At 34.7% G+C, this 14200-nt stretch overlaps 1 protein-coding gene across 2 annotated transcripts in view; it reads right to left on the bottom strand.

Annotated features, from left to right (window-relative positions):
• Positions 1 to 14200, bottom strand: part of LOC145668536 (calcitonin gene-related peptide type 1 receptor-like) — a 1245332-nt gene that overhangs the window by 32514 nt on the left and 1198618 nt on the right. For both annotated transcript variants that reach the window (XR_014128034.1, XM_081736520.1), the window contains exon 13: positions 11648 to 11828. Coding sequence is in view for 1 of the 2 variants with exons in the window: in XM_081736520.1 (XP_081592646.1) it covers positions 11648 to 11828 (181 nt within the window). In the remaining variant the exon portion in view is untranslated. The remainder of the gene's footprint in view (positions 1 to 11647; positions 11829 to 14200) is intronic.

Here is a 14200-nt window from a genome sequence, read left to right as displayed (position 1 = left end):
ATCACAACCAATATGAAAAACCATGCTTAACTTTTTAAAATTAATCGTGTTTAGTAACAAGGAATCTTCCTGTTATCTGTATTCCTCGACTGGCAGCATAATTGCGGATCCCAAACGTTTCAGGTTTCCTCTGATCTTATTGGTCTATACAGATAGAATCGTGACATACATATAGTAGAAAGCAAACGACACTTACTGTCTGCCTTCGTAGCCGAGCGGGTTAGTAACGGTAGTTGCTTTTGGCGTGGGTTCAAACCCGGCCCAAGGAAATTTTTATAACGCTTTCTTTTTCATTAAAATAATATTGAAAGTAATACTCAAAGAGTGATTTACCAAGTTGTCTAGTAATTAAAGTCGCTTTTGGCGTGGGTTCAAACCCGGCCCAAGGAAAGTTTTTGTTAAAAAAAAATCATAACACTTTTTTCATTAAAATAAGTGTGCAGTTTTACTATATGGATCCATAGTATAAGTAGTAGTAGTGGTAAAAGTAGTAGTAGTTGTAGTAATAGGAATGGGTTACAAGCCCCGCAGGGGTTGGTTGGGTTTTGTTAGTAAAAGTAGTAGTAGTAGTAGTAGGAACGGGTTAGAAGCTCCACAGGGGTTGATTGGGTTCTGTCAGTGAAAGTAGTAGTAGTAGTAGTAGGAACAGGTTAGAAGCCCCGCAGGGGTTGGTTAGGTTCTGTTTTCGACATCAAATGGGCAAATTAAAGACTTGCCCAAATTTATCTGTACATTTTCCATGACTAACTTGAAACAGCTGGCTAGGGTAGCGTGCGAATACTGAAATGTTTGGGATTGGCAAAAATGCCGACTGGCATACAAGAGAATATTTTTTTTTTAAAATTCAATGTAACGTCATTTGATTATAAGAACTTAAAATACGAGTTTTCATATTACAACAGTGTGAAAGAAAAATTTACTTTCTCACGAAGTTCAAACGACCATAAATTCTTAATGCATTCATTTCGAAAAGAGAAAGTATAAGCATATTAATTCTGTCATTTGATTTATTATTCTTTATAATTATTGTAACTTTTAGTTATTAAATACAACACAAGCTACAATGTTACAAAATAGTCAAAGAGAATATGTAAGCAATTTGACCAATTTGAACATTTGTAACCTTTACAAAAGTCTAAAAATGGAAAACTTTCGTGATTTTTGCATTTTCTGTATCTATATTGTAGGTTTTGTCTATTGTTATTGGTTGAGAAGAAGTTACACTAAAAGAACAAAAAAAAAAAAAAAAAAAAAAAAAACTTGGACCATACGTATTTTTAGTTGAGGATTGGTTCCATCCTACTCGAATTAAATTTGGTACCGTTTGAAATGTTTTATTAAACATATTTTAGTTATATATCAATTCTAATATCAATCGGGCGAATTAGGTGCAGTCTTAAAAAAGCAAATGACGGACCGAACTTGCTTCGTTTTGTTGTTACGTTTGCAAGAACTACAATTCATCATTTTATTTATCCCGAAAGAGAAAATCTGGAATAACGAGCTGAACAATTTCTCTCTCACTTATCATCAGCCATAACGCATAAGCGATAAACATGCTCGTTAAACAAATGACGGACGATGGTATTGATTCCGGCGACAAATCAAATGCATATGTATGTGTAGGAAAGAGAGAGACAGAGAGAGTGAAAGAAAAGAGGGAATATGGAGATAACTTGAAAAACAAAAGCCTGTCGAAATGCGCTACCTATCTATTGAAACAAATCGCCTATCTATCACACAGCTGCTAGGGTAATATGACAGGTGATTGCACTTGATAAACTACCTCAACATCAATTGTCAAACGAAGTTCTTCAATGAGAGATCAATCTCACTGTTTGTTAGCATGAGAACGAAAACATTTTATGCTAAAATGCTTACGTAAAGTACTGGTTAATAAAGTTCTAAATGTTTTTCTATGTGATTTGTCAGCTATATTATTATCATCAACTTTTTGATTCGATAGTTGTGTTTTCCTGCTTGTCTGAAGTTAAAACCATTAAAATAAGTTTTTAAAAAACACTCCTTTTTCTTTATTATTTACTGATTGTTCCTCTCGAGCCATCGGCGCACTGCATTATCAAAATACGTGCAAGCCTAAATAATACATTCAATATTATTTTTGCTCTGTATTCACGAACAAAATAGGAGTGGCTATACTCATGAAACCATATTTGTATCAAATACATGCAAGTAGGGTATTGGGTGGCTAAACATGAAGTTACATATGAAATATTAGGCTTAAATCTAAAAAAATGGTTATGACCCTTGTCCTATTATGAAATAAATAAATTTGAAACAATATACAGTTTTTAAATTGCAAATAAATCTAAAAAATGACTGTATAGTTTAACACTTAATAGCGCAAATAGCGAATACATTTGCGTCAGGCAGGCAAGCGAAAGCGCAGGTAGCGAATACATTAGGGTCAGGCAGGTAAGCGATAGCGCAGGTAGCGAATACATTAGGGTCAGGCAGGTAAGCGATAGCGCAGGTAGCAAACACATTAGCGTTAGGCAGGCAAAGGATATCGTAGACAGTAACATCTATTAGTCTGACTGTTTATCATTAGCAGATGAGTGTAACACAGAGACGGAGAAGTTTGCTGTTTAATATTAAAAAAAAAAAAAAAAAAAAAAAAACAGTAATATAACAATATTTTACTGAACTATTAAAATGCAAAATTTTTCACGGCTTAATGGTCGTTTTAAAGCAGGCTGTGAAATCCTGAGGTTGGGGTAGAAATACCCCTACTTAATACTTTCGAAAGAAAATTTTCCTCCACTAATAAGTTACTGCAGATGGATAAAGTAACACATTATCAGTAGTTTGCAAATTAACTACAGTAATTCATATAGGCTTAATTAATATGTGTTTTATGTAATTAAAGGTTAAACTAATGGTTAGAGGTATCCCTAAACGTATAGGGCCTTATGCAGAGTCGTTCTGACGCATGGTTAGTTCCATACTAAAGAGTTCGACAAACGTAATAGGCCTTACGCAGAGTCGTTTTGACATATGATTAGCGTCATACTAAAGGCCTGACTACTGCAAGAAACATGTTAGTCGAACTCTTTAGTATGGCACTAACCACGCCTTAGAACTACTCTGCATAAGGCCTAATATGTTTCCTGCAGTAGTCAAGCCTTTAGTATGTCGCTAATCTTATGTCAAAACGTCTCTCCATAAGGCTCATATAGTTTAATATTGTAATTCAATTATGTGAACTCTCTATATCCAAATATTCTAGCACAAAGAGCAGAGTTTATTTACATTCCTGTATCTTTCCTCCCCTTCCATTGTTATTTTGTTTTAAAGGCTTAATCGACCTTGCTCTGAATTTAAAATTTTGGTTACAGCCCAAAATCTAAACATGCTTCCGTTTCTTCTCTCCGGTTTGGCCCAAGATTGTTTGATAATGGAATAAAACAACACAAAACAAACAAAGGTTCGAATTTAAGAAATGAGTAATTTAGGAAAAAAAAATGCTCGTCTGTTCTACTTCCTCATAAACATATTCATTTTTATTGCTTATTTATCTCTTACCAACGACTTGAAGAAAATCGAGTATATTTTCAAATTTACAGACAAAATTCGAAGTTGTCACTCATGTATGTAAAACTGAGTTGATTATGTCCTGTAGTCTAAGCCTGAGCCATGTAGATCCGTATTGCCAACATCATTTTTTTTTTTTTTTTTTTGGTCAAATCTAATAATTCCAATCAACCACCTAAGATCTTACCCTATCTCCCTGTAATGGACACTTCCTGTCTACAACGAACTACAAGTTTCATAAATGATCGAGGAGTGGACAGAAACCAGGAAGAGTTGATCAACATTATTAGTCAGCACTGTGATCTTATGACCAAATAAATGCCTCCAACAAACTCTTTCACTAATCACAAAATATAGAAAGCATGGCTTAAGAAACTTTCGCATCAAACAGATAGTGGCATTATTGTCAAATTTGTAAGAAGAGAAGATAAAGACAAATTTTTAGCTAGAAGGAAAGTAAAGAGAAATCTGAGTATAAATCAACTAGGCTATATGAATGAAGGTTTTGTATATATTAATCAGAGCTTAACTGCATATTGTAGAAAAAATTTTGGAAACGCGAGAAAATTGAAACGCAAGAAAGGTCATGCCTTCTTATAGGTAGATAATGTAGGGCGAGTATCCTTGAGAAAAAGTCAAGGAGATTCTGTGATACAGTTAAAAATATTAGATGTAATCGCATTGTCGTAAAACATTTTTGTAAATTACATAGAAACTGATTGTTAGTACTGACAGAAGTACGTTAAATATCTACTATCAAAATATTAGAGGATTAAGGACAAAAACGAAGTATATGTAAATGCTGCATAATGTGATTATGATATAATTATATTAACAGAAACATGGCTTAAACCTGATACTGTCGACTCAGAAATGTTTGACTACGATTATAAAGTATATAGGAAGAATAGACTGAATAAAAAATAGGTGGTGGAGTACTCATAGCAATTAAACACAAGTTTGTAGCCACTAATATTGAGATTCATAATTATCTTGAAAAAATGTGTTAAGGTACTTGCACCTGGTCTAAATTTCTCTCAAAGATTTGAAGAAAATGACTTGCCTAAAGGAAGTACCATATTAGTGGCTGGAGACTTTAATCTACCACTAGTTACTGGTACAGATTATAATTCCTTGAACGACGGCGAATGCTATCGCTCCTTAGCTACTTTTTAAGCCGTAGAAATCTTCGTTCTTTAAACAATATTGAAAATATTTTTGTAGAACTTTAGATTTATTGTTTAGTAATATTTCGGATGGTATTGTACAAAGAAATGAATTGCCAATTATAAATGAAGATAACCATCATCCTGCACTAGAAATCACTATTCTGTTTAAAGGGCAAAATTATCCACTAAAAAATTAAACAAAAGTTGTATTCAACTTCCAGAAAGCTAATTTTTTAAAACTATATCAATTAATTCGAGAAGTTGACTGGTCGGTTTTAAAACAATTTAATAATGTTGATGATGCAACTAACGCATTTTATGAGATAATAAATAAAATAATCATTGATACAGTTCCTAAAACGCAAAAAGGTAGCTAAAGATATGCCATATTGACTTGATCCCTAGTCTTCTGTTGCAAGCGCCGCTATCGGCAGAAGGAATTCCACTCGCTTTCTCTCGTTTAGCAACAGCTGAACCCTTATTTCTCAACGCGTGGGTGTGTGAGGGTGTGAGCTTTAGTTCGCATTTTTGCCACGGCTCAAGACATTTTGGCAGCACAATAGTATGAGAAAATATCCGTGTTGGTTTACAAAAGAGACAATAAACAAATTAAAATTAAAAGAATACTATAGAAAACAAATGAAAGGCTCAGAACATAATAAAAATATGTATAGGGAGATAAGGAGGGATACAAAGAAAATCATAGGCCCCTTATGAACATTATATTAAGGAAAGCAAAATTGAGTTCTAAGAAGGTGTAAAATCTTTCTGGTCCTATATAAAATGTAAACAGAAGAATAACAGAAGTGAAAATAGTAGTATAACGTTAAACTGTAATACGTTGAACACAAACAAACTCATTGCTGATGGTTTTGTAAATTATTTTCAATCAGTATATGATACAAATATTTCATTCTACAACCCTCCTGAGGAAGAAATATATGGAGGTAAGCAACTGCTTAGTAATTGATAAAGTGTCGAATGAAGAGTATAGGAAAGCTATTAAAAAGTTAAAACCTAAAAGTGCATGTGGGCCAGATGGAATTCTTCCATATATGATAAAAGCATGTTCGGAAATACTACTAGAACCACTGCCTATACTTTTCAATTTAATACTTAAAACCTAAAATTACGAATCTTTAAAAATGGAGATAAAAGTAAAATAGAACATTATCGGCCTATAGCCATAATTTGTGCACCAGCAAAAGACATACAGGAAAATCAAGACGTATTGAAACTGAATGAGGATCTAAATAATATATATATCAATGGAGTACAGAAAATAAATTATATTTTAATACCAACAAATATAAATTCATGATTTTTTCAAAACAAAGAAGGCCAACTAAAATTAAATCCTACATGATAGACAACAAAGTATTGGAACGTGCATATACATATAAAGATTTAGGTATTATTTTCAGCTGTGATATGTCTTTTAATAAATATACTTTGTTGGTAACACATAACGCTTTTAAGCAATTAGAATTTATTATAGGAAACACGAAAATGTTTACAAACATTGATGTCATAGGAACTCTTTTTAAAAGTATTGTAAGATCAAAGATGGAGTACGCCTTAGTGATCTGGACTACGAAATACGTAATTCAAAGCAATCAATTAGAAGCAATTCAGAAAAGGTTTTTAAGGTACCTATACTACAAGAAAACTAGATAACCTGCAGTTGCTAATAAAACTTCGTATTCCAGACTACTGGGTGAATTCAATTATAGAACTTTTTCGGATAGATGTGTTCTTGTGCAAGAAATGTCTTTATTTAAAACAGTAAATGGTAAATTCCGTAACAGTGAGTTTTTGCAGTATATTAAATTCAACAAAGGCTTGTGTATAGCCCGCTCCCCCAGTTCTTTGTCACCGGAACTGGAAGAGTCACTACTACTACTACTGCTACTACTACTACTACTACTACTACTACTACTACTACTACTACTACTACTACTACTACTACTACTACTACTACTACTACTACTACTTATATCGAGAACAGAACCCAACCAACCCCTGCGGGGCTTCTAACCCGTTCCTACTACTACTACTACTACTATTGCTACTAACTACCACTACTACTACTACTATTGGTACTAACTACTACTACTACCGCTACTACTACTACTACTACTTATACTAAAGCTTCCTAACCGCAAGTTTTACATCTTAAATCTTTATAACATGCGATTCCGATTCTTTATGAACTAGTATGAATCGTTAGAATCACTATGATTCGTTAAAAATCACTTGGGGGAGCGGGCTATACTCAATCCTCAACAAAAAATCAAAAAGTCTAACAAGGAAGGGTCACTCAGTGGCTCCGCTGAGATCCGAACGAGACAATTGTGTTTCCAATTGATATGTTATAACTAGATGAATTCCCAAGTTATACGTGCCACCGAGCGGAATATCGTGAGTTACAACATATTTTGTAATGTAAGAACTACAAAAAATTTACCTGGCATAATAGTTTGAATCGAGTCATTTCTTCGAAAACGGTTGAGTAAGTGGAAAACTCGGCCAACACGTATCTCATCATTTTCAACGACAAACATTTTTGGGGTAAAAACTTTGTCCCAGGGTCCCCCGCAGGGTCCCAGACGGGGTCCAACTCAAAATTTTCAAATGGCAAGGGGGGTTAAGTGGCACATCATTTGAAAGCTGTTGTAAAATGAAAGAAAATGCAGCAAGTCTCGACTCTCTACAACAACCCTGTGCAAAATGGCGATGTGTTAAAGTGTAAACGAAAACTTAATTGAAAAGTCCATGGTCACCCATATAAATCGGAAACGGTAAGACAAATGTGAAAACAGGAAAGGATGTATGGCATTATTTTCAAAGTACAACGATTAAAGTGAAAACGTCTTGTCCCAGGGTCCCCACATGGTCCCAGGTGGGGTCCAACTAAAAAGTTTCAAATGGCAAGAGAGGTAGGACATCGTTTGAAAGCTGTTGTTAAGTGAAAGAAGACGGAGCGCATCTCGACTTTCTACGACAACCCTGTCCATAATTGCGGTGGGTCAAAATGTAAACAAAAGCTTAATTGAAAATCTATTGCCACCTTGAATCCAAGATGACCGTTTAAAACCTATATCGGAAGAATGAGCATACCAAACTGCTGAAGCTACGAAAACAAATTTGACATTAATGTTGATTAGTAAGTGACTAAAATATGCAAAATGTTCAAAAACGCAACATCCTGAGTTCAAAATGCCGCACTATGTATCGAACGCATATCCAGCTCACACCACTGGTGTTGGAGAAGCGAACGTTTATGGTTAATAGTAGATATATACAAAATATCAAAGAGTATAATCTGTAATCCAATGTGGCTGCCAGCGTGAAAAATGAGTTTGTATATAAATATGTTATTTCTTGGAATACTGTGACCAAACCAACAAAGTTTGAAAGTATCGATGACTTTGACTGAAGTTTGAAAGAAAAATTTTTACGGAGTTATTGAGCAAGTATCTGCGCTAAATTAAGTTGAATCAGAAAAAGTAATTAATATTATATATTAGTATATTAACTACTATAATCACATTAAAATTATTTTAATATTTGTTTGTAATGTACAGAAGTACATTACCCATGATGAGCACATGAATGTGTACATATGAAATGCAATAGATAAATACGTTGTGTATTCGTGCATATATATTTTATGTATAATATTGATGTATGCATATGCATATACATGTAAGTGTATATATGTATTATGTATGTATGACCATTTCTAGATTGAGAATGTGAGCTTATAGTTCATAAGATGTAAGCATAGATCTATGGAATATCTGCATAGAAAGTTATGTACTGTATTTGCTCATTACCAGTTTAATATTTTTACTATTTTTAGTTTCATTTTCATTTATAAATTTCTGTTTTACTTGTTATTATTATAATAATATACCGTAATAATATAATCAATTGTGTTCACCTCCTGTAATTGGAGAGATCTCTCTGTTGGAGGAAATAAATAAATATATGTAGGGAGGGTGCTAAGAATACACAGAGTTACTGATTAGGGATCCATATTCCTTAACGATTTATGTCAACGCAAGGCAAAATTTGCCATTTAGTTTGGGATAATAAACGAAGCAGGTATAATTGATATTTCTACGTTTTGCGTTTCATTACGCTCCACAATTATTGCAAAGAATGGTATGAAATAAGACCCTAGGTCGTCATTTAAAACTGATCATTGCTAGACAACGGCGTACATAGCATTTTATTAAGGGGATTCAAATACTCAATTTCACATCCTTTTAGGACAAGCGTAATTTTTTGTGTATACTGTATACATATTTTAATATTGTAGATGCTTCTTTTTCCATAATTTCTTACTCAAGGGGAAGGTATAAACCCTGAGACCTCGTTTTGCGTACTTCACTATTGTCACGTATAATGCAAGATCTCTCATCAGAAGTAAGAATGCAGAAGTTGAAAGAAGAACTTCAAATCAACTAGGATATAATCGAATTAACCGTAGCGATGCCAGTTTAAATAATACTATATTTTCTGTAATTCTTTTCTAAAGCAGCAAAGGACATTCTTAATAGGTTTGAAGAACAAATCAATAGAATTAAATCCTTATAATCTTCTTTCAATTTAAAGAAAAAATTGAAGAATATTCCCCTCTCAAAACGCAGGTACTAATACGCGTATATCTTCAAGAAAACATATTTTTAAACTTGAGAATATCATCTAGATTTTTTTTCAATATACCTCAAGATAAGTCATCATTGGTAATATATTAAACTATCGTATTCTTGTATGTGTAAGGCAGTTTTCCAAAATCCTATTTAAATATTTGCAATACAAAAACATACTAGTCTGTGTGAGGTTAATTCCTAGTAATACAAGGTCAATCTAATATATGTCGCTACATGCTACCAGTAAATGCCGCTAATGCGCAGGCAATTTGTAGATTTAAAAACGATTTAATTGCAACTTTAAATCGCATTGTTTCAATTAAATGATTTAAAAATAACCCAATGGGCGTCTGCAAACATATTTATATTTGAGTGTTAACACTTGAATATATTTCTACAGTAATGTATTGTTACAATTTAATTGCAACTTAACTTGTATTGCCTCAACTTAATAATTTGAAAATGACTATGGACGATCCTGAAGATGAACGTGCTCTAGGGCCAGATTTAAGCCGGTTGGACCGATTGCTTCCAATTGGGCTCCGTGCAACACTTTCGGCTTATCAAAAGTACAGACAATTGTAAATAGGCTGGGAACCTAGATTCGACCAAAATTGAAGACTTTGGGGCAAAAACTCGTCAGGTCCAAAAAGTGAAAGTGTAAAGGAGGTAGTTTCACAAGTGTTTCTCATTATCTGATTTTCTTTAAACTTGGCACATATATACTAGACCGAAAATAAATCGACACGTATTTTTGTTTCTTTCGACAAATATGTTAAGGGAGGCAAAGGGTCCTTTTTAAAAACAAAAGGCCCCCTTGATTAAAAGGGTCACATTAAAGAAACGAAACTCTGCCAATGCAAAGATAACTTTAAAGTAGGAAATACGTGTTTTGTAATTTTTATGAGAAAAGGGTTGCAGGAGGCAGTGCCCCCTTCGAAATGACAAAGGACCCCGCACAATCCTAATGGAAATTGGATTTCGATGGAATTGCTTGAAACCGTGATATGTTGTAGATATTGTGTTTCTCAAAAAAGTTTCAATGGGCACAACCACAAATCACTGATCGTTTGGCCACTACGAGGCTTTTTTTTTTTTTTTTTTTTTTGAAAACAGCCGAAGATAACGATATTCTGGATTTCGGTAAAAAAAAAAAAAATAGCTGAAACTGTGAAGCTATCTCCTTTACACTTTCACTTTTTGGACTTGACGGGTTTTTGCTCCAAAGTGTTCACTTGTTCCCAATTGGGTCCCGCACCTCGTAAGCTCTAAGGCTGGCCCTGATTAGAATAAATAAACAATTAGAGGTTTAATCAAGCACGATTTTAATCAACTTGAGTGTTTAGAGAGACTAAAGATTGGGCACAACAACAAATAATAAACGAAGAAGGCAGCTTGCAAACGTAAATGATTAAAAAGAAGTAATAATAGATAATATAGGAACGCTTTCACTTAATGTTACAGTTGTACAATCTTATTTTAAAAATGTGTCCATTGTTTCTTTCTTTTTGAAAAGTACTGCACTCTTACCTATAGTTATTATTAAATCAAATAACTATGGATTTCTTTGTCTGATTGATACAAAGTTTTAGAACTTTCCACATACTGTTGCTATAATACAGTACCGTGACGTGCGGAAGGGGGGAAAGGGGCGATGGCCCCGGGCGCCGAAGTAAGGGGGCGAAAAATTTGAAAGAAAAATGGAAAAAGAGAAAAAATACTTGGAATATATGTATGGGGGCGCCGTCGTATACTCTCGCCCAGGGAGCTGGTTTTCCACGGCACGGCACTGCTAGAATACGACTTCTAAAGAAAGATGACTGGTCAAGATTTTTTGAACAAGACTGTACGTGTACACTTAAAGCTTAAGTTGTCATTAATGTTGATAACGTTGCGCATTATTGAATGAAGTGGAGTAGTTAGAGGTAGTCTTCTTGGTCATTTTGAGAAAAACCTGTTTGTACTAAGAATAAAGTTCTCTGCAAGTCTTAAAATAGTATTGTTACAAGTAAGTAAATGTTTTCTAGTCTTAGTTGTATGAGAAACTAGAACAATATATACACGTATTCTGAGTTGTTAGGCAAAGATTACAGTGAAGCTTATAACTCAAGAGTAACGGAGATTTAAAACAAGACTGGAAGGACCTGGTAGTAAACGAACATATACCTAGGTATAACAACATCTATACTTATTATATATTCAATTGTATGATTTTATAACTGTCTACCTATCTACAGCAAATGAGTTAACTTATCAGCTCACCTCTCCGTTGAGGTAGCAGAATATAAGTGAGACCAGAAATCCTTGTAGACCGTCAAGTAGATAGTCTACATAGAGATAAGCCTCTCTCCACTCACATGCGCCGCTCTCTGGTCTGTAGATGGTTACCAGTGTATGGAGACCAAATAGTGGTACCAGCACGACTGTGGCTCGGACAGCTTTCCTGCAATAAAACAGTTTTGTGAACAAACAAGAAATACACGCCTTATATTTTGAACTGTATGAAAGAAAGTACAGAAGGCAACGAAAGATTGCAATGCATTATTAAAAAACACTTTGTACTAGTCTAGCTCTCATGGACTAGTGTAGTGATGATAGTTTTTACTTTTAACTGAGAAAATCTAGATGTAGTGATATATAATCAATAGAACATTGTCTATATCATTCTCTGTTCCTACGCTCATATTTATGTTATGTCATTATGCCATTTTTCTTTTATCTAATTTGACTTTTAGGACTGTACTCCGAGTCATTCTTACGCATGATTAGCGTTATATTAGGGGTTTGACAAACCCATGATTATCAAAAATGTATCCAATAACGCCTTTCTTTTGGAGCCGCGATGGCTCAGTGGTAGAGCCTTCACCTCTGGTGCTTGGGGTCCCTGATTCGTCCCACCTCGCGCCAAGTGAACTTTGTGGTGGACAAACACCGTGTGCGTGGGTTTCCTCGGGGTTCTCTCGTTTCGTCCCACTTTCTTCATTCCATCATTTCACTCATTTCATATCATTACCGTCTCCTTTAGCCTAACAGGCATAACCGTGGGACGTAAAACTCAAAGATTTCGTTTCATTCGTAACGCCTTTGTAAAATTTAGTAGCTATCCAAATTAATCACGGTTTAGTCATTATTAACCTAACCAAATTCTCCTGCTGTGTTTAGAAAAACCTGTTTTTAAACATACTCCCTTTCTATCAATAGAGAGTTGACCCAACAGTGGGAGACGGTAGATCAACCAATTGCCGACTTTAACCCTATGTTGTAATTAATCACTTAGCCGAGCATTTGCTAACAATGAATTCAATTGCGAACGTAACCCCGACGAAAGAAGTAAAATTGTAGTTACGAATACTAGGTCGACAGCGTTGGATAAATGACTGCAAATTGCTGATTGGTCAACATACAATTTAAATTACTCAGGGCCAACATCCTTTTCATCTTTATTTTCGCAATTTCCAATTCCTAACCATGCCAATCGTTAGCCTACGTTGGACGTACGAAGCTTGCTATGTTATTTGTAATTTCCCAATATCTGTCGCGTACATGGACATGAATAAAACGCATTTTGCTCTTGGTAAGTGGGTTGAATGAACGTCCGGACGAACAAAAATAGGCATATTTCGTAACGAATCCTGGCAAATTAATATAAACAGGAATTGATGAAATTATTACACAATGGAAAAAATTGTGATTGTTGTTGGAGTTTAGCGAACCACGATTATGCACCGAAGCTAAGGGAGAAGGTGACAAGATGGATAATAAGGGTGAAATGAGAGGAAAGTAGATAATACTAAGAACACCCACTCAGACAGCATTTCTCCATCACAAAGCTCACAAGGAGTTGGGATCGAGCCAAAGACCCCATGCACCAAAGGTGAGCGCTCTATCATTGAGCCACCGAGATCCCTCGGAAAATGCTGTCCCCGTCAACATAACAACGAGAACATCTAAAAGCAACACTTCACACTACCAATACTTCTGAATACCTCGTAAAACTGTACACACTTAGTCTGTTACACTTAGTCTGTTATTACACAAGTTACATATAAAATTCATAGAAAAAATATGCTACAATACTGATACCCAAACGCGGCAAATCTGCAATCAAATCAGAAAATCTATGACCCATATAGTAATAACCAGTATATTTTCAGAATTAATGAAGAAAACAACAACGTGTGAATCTTTTACTATAAAGTAAACAGTTAACTTAATGATAATCAAGATTTAGGCCGCTACAGTTGATAAAGTATTACGTATCTTTGTCCTTTTTAGGATTTATGATAACTTTTGTTACCATAGCGTAGTGTTGTTTTTGACTGCTTATTTAGGTCCTATAACAGGCATTTAAGCCGCTTTTTTGTTATTGATCAAGTCAAACATGGAGCAAAGAACACCTGAAATGCATTTTGGATCCGGATGGTCAACTTGGCGGCGCTAAGTGGGGGCAGAGGTGCGTGACATTTTTTTTTATTAAGGCAGATTTCAAAAATTTTTCAGGACCTTAGTTTTCAAGATATCAGATTGAAATTTTGCATAAAGATTGTATGCACCTTTGAGTATTTCTAAATGTTTTAGATCCCTACGTGAACCTGGGCCCGGGCCCCAGGGAAGCAACTATTCCGAGAGGGTGACTTTTTCTGAAAAATTTCCGTTTTTCCCGAATTTTTCGGTTGGGGTGCATAATACTGACATCTGAATGATACCCTTTTCTCGTCCTTCCCAGCCTTTTCCTTGTTCCCTCTCTTCTTTCCAATTATTGCAAATAAAGGATGATGAAAAAGGCTAAAGAAAAATAAAATGCGATGATGATAG

Source organism: Thermobia domestica, chromosome 13 (genome assembly GCF_964235325.1).
Source record: "Thermobia domestica chromosome 13, izTheDome1.hap1.1, whole genome shotgun sequence".
Classification (NCBI taxonomy): Eukaryota; Metazoa; Arthropoda; class Insecta; order Zygentoma; family Lepismatidae; genus Thermobia; species Thermobia domestica.
This window is presented reverse-complemented; position numbering and strand designations above follow the sequence as displayed.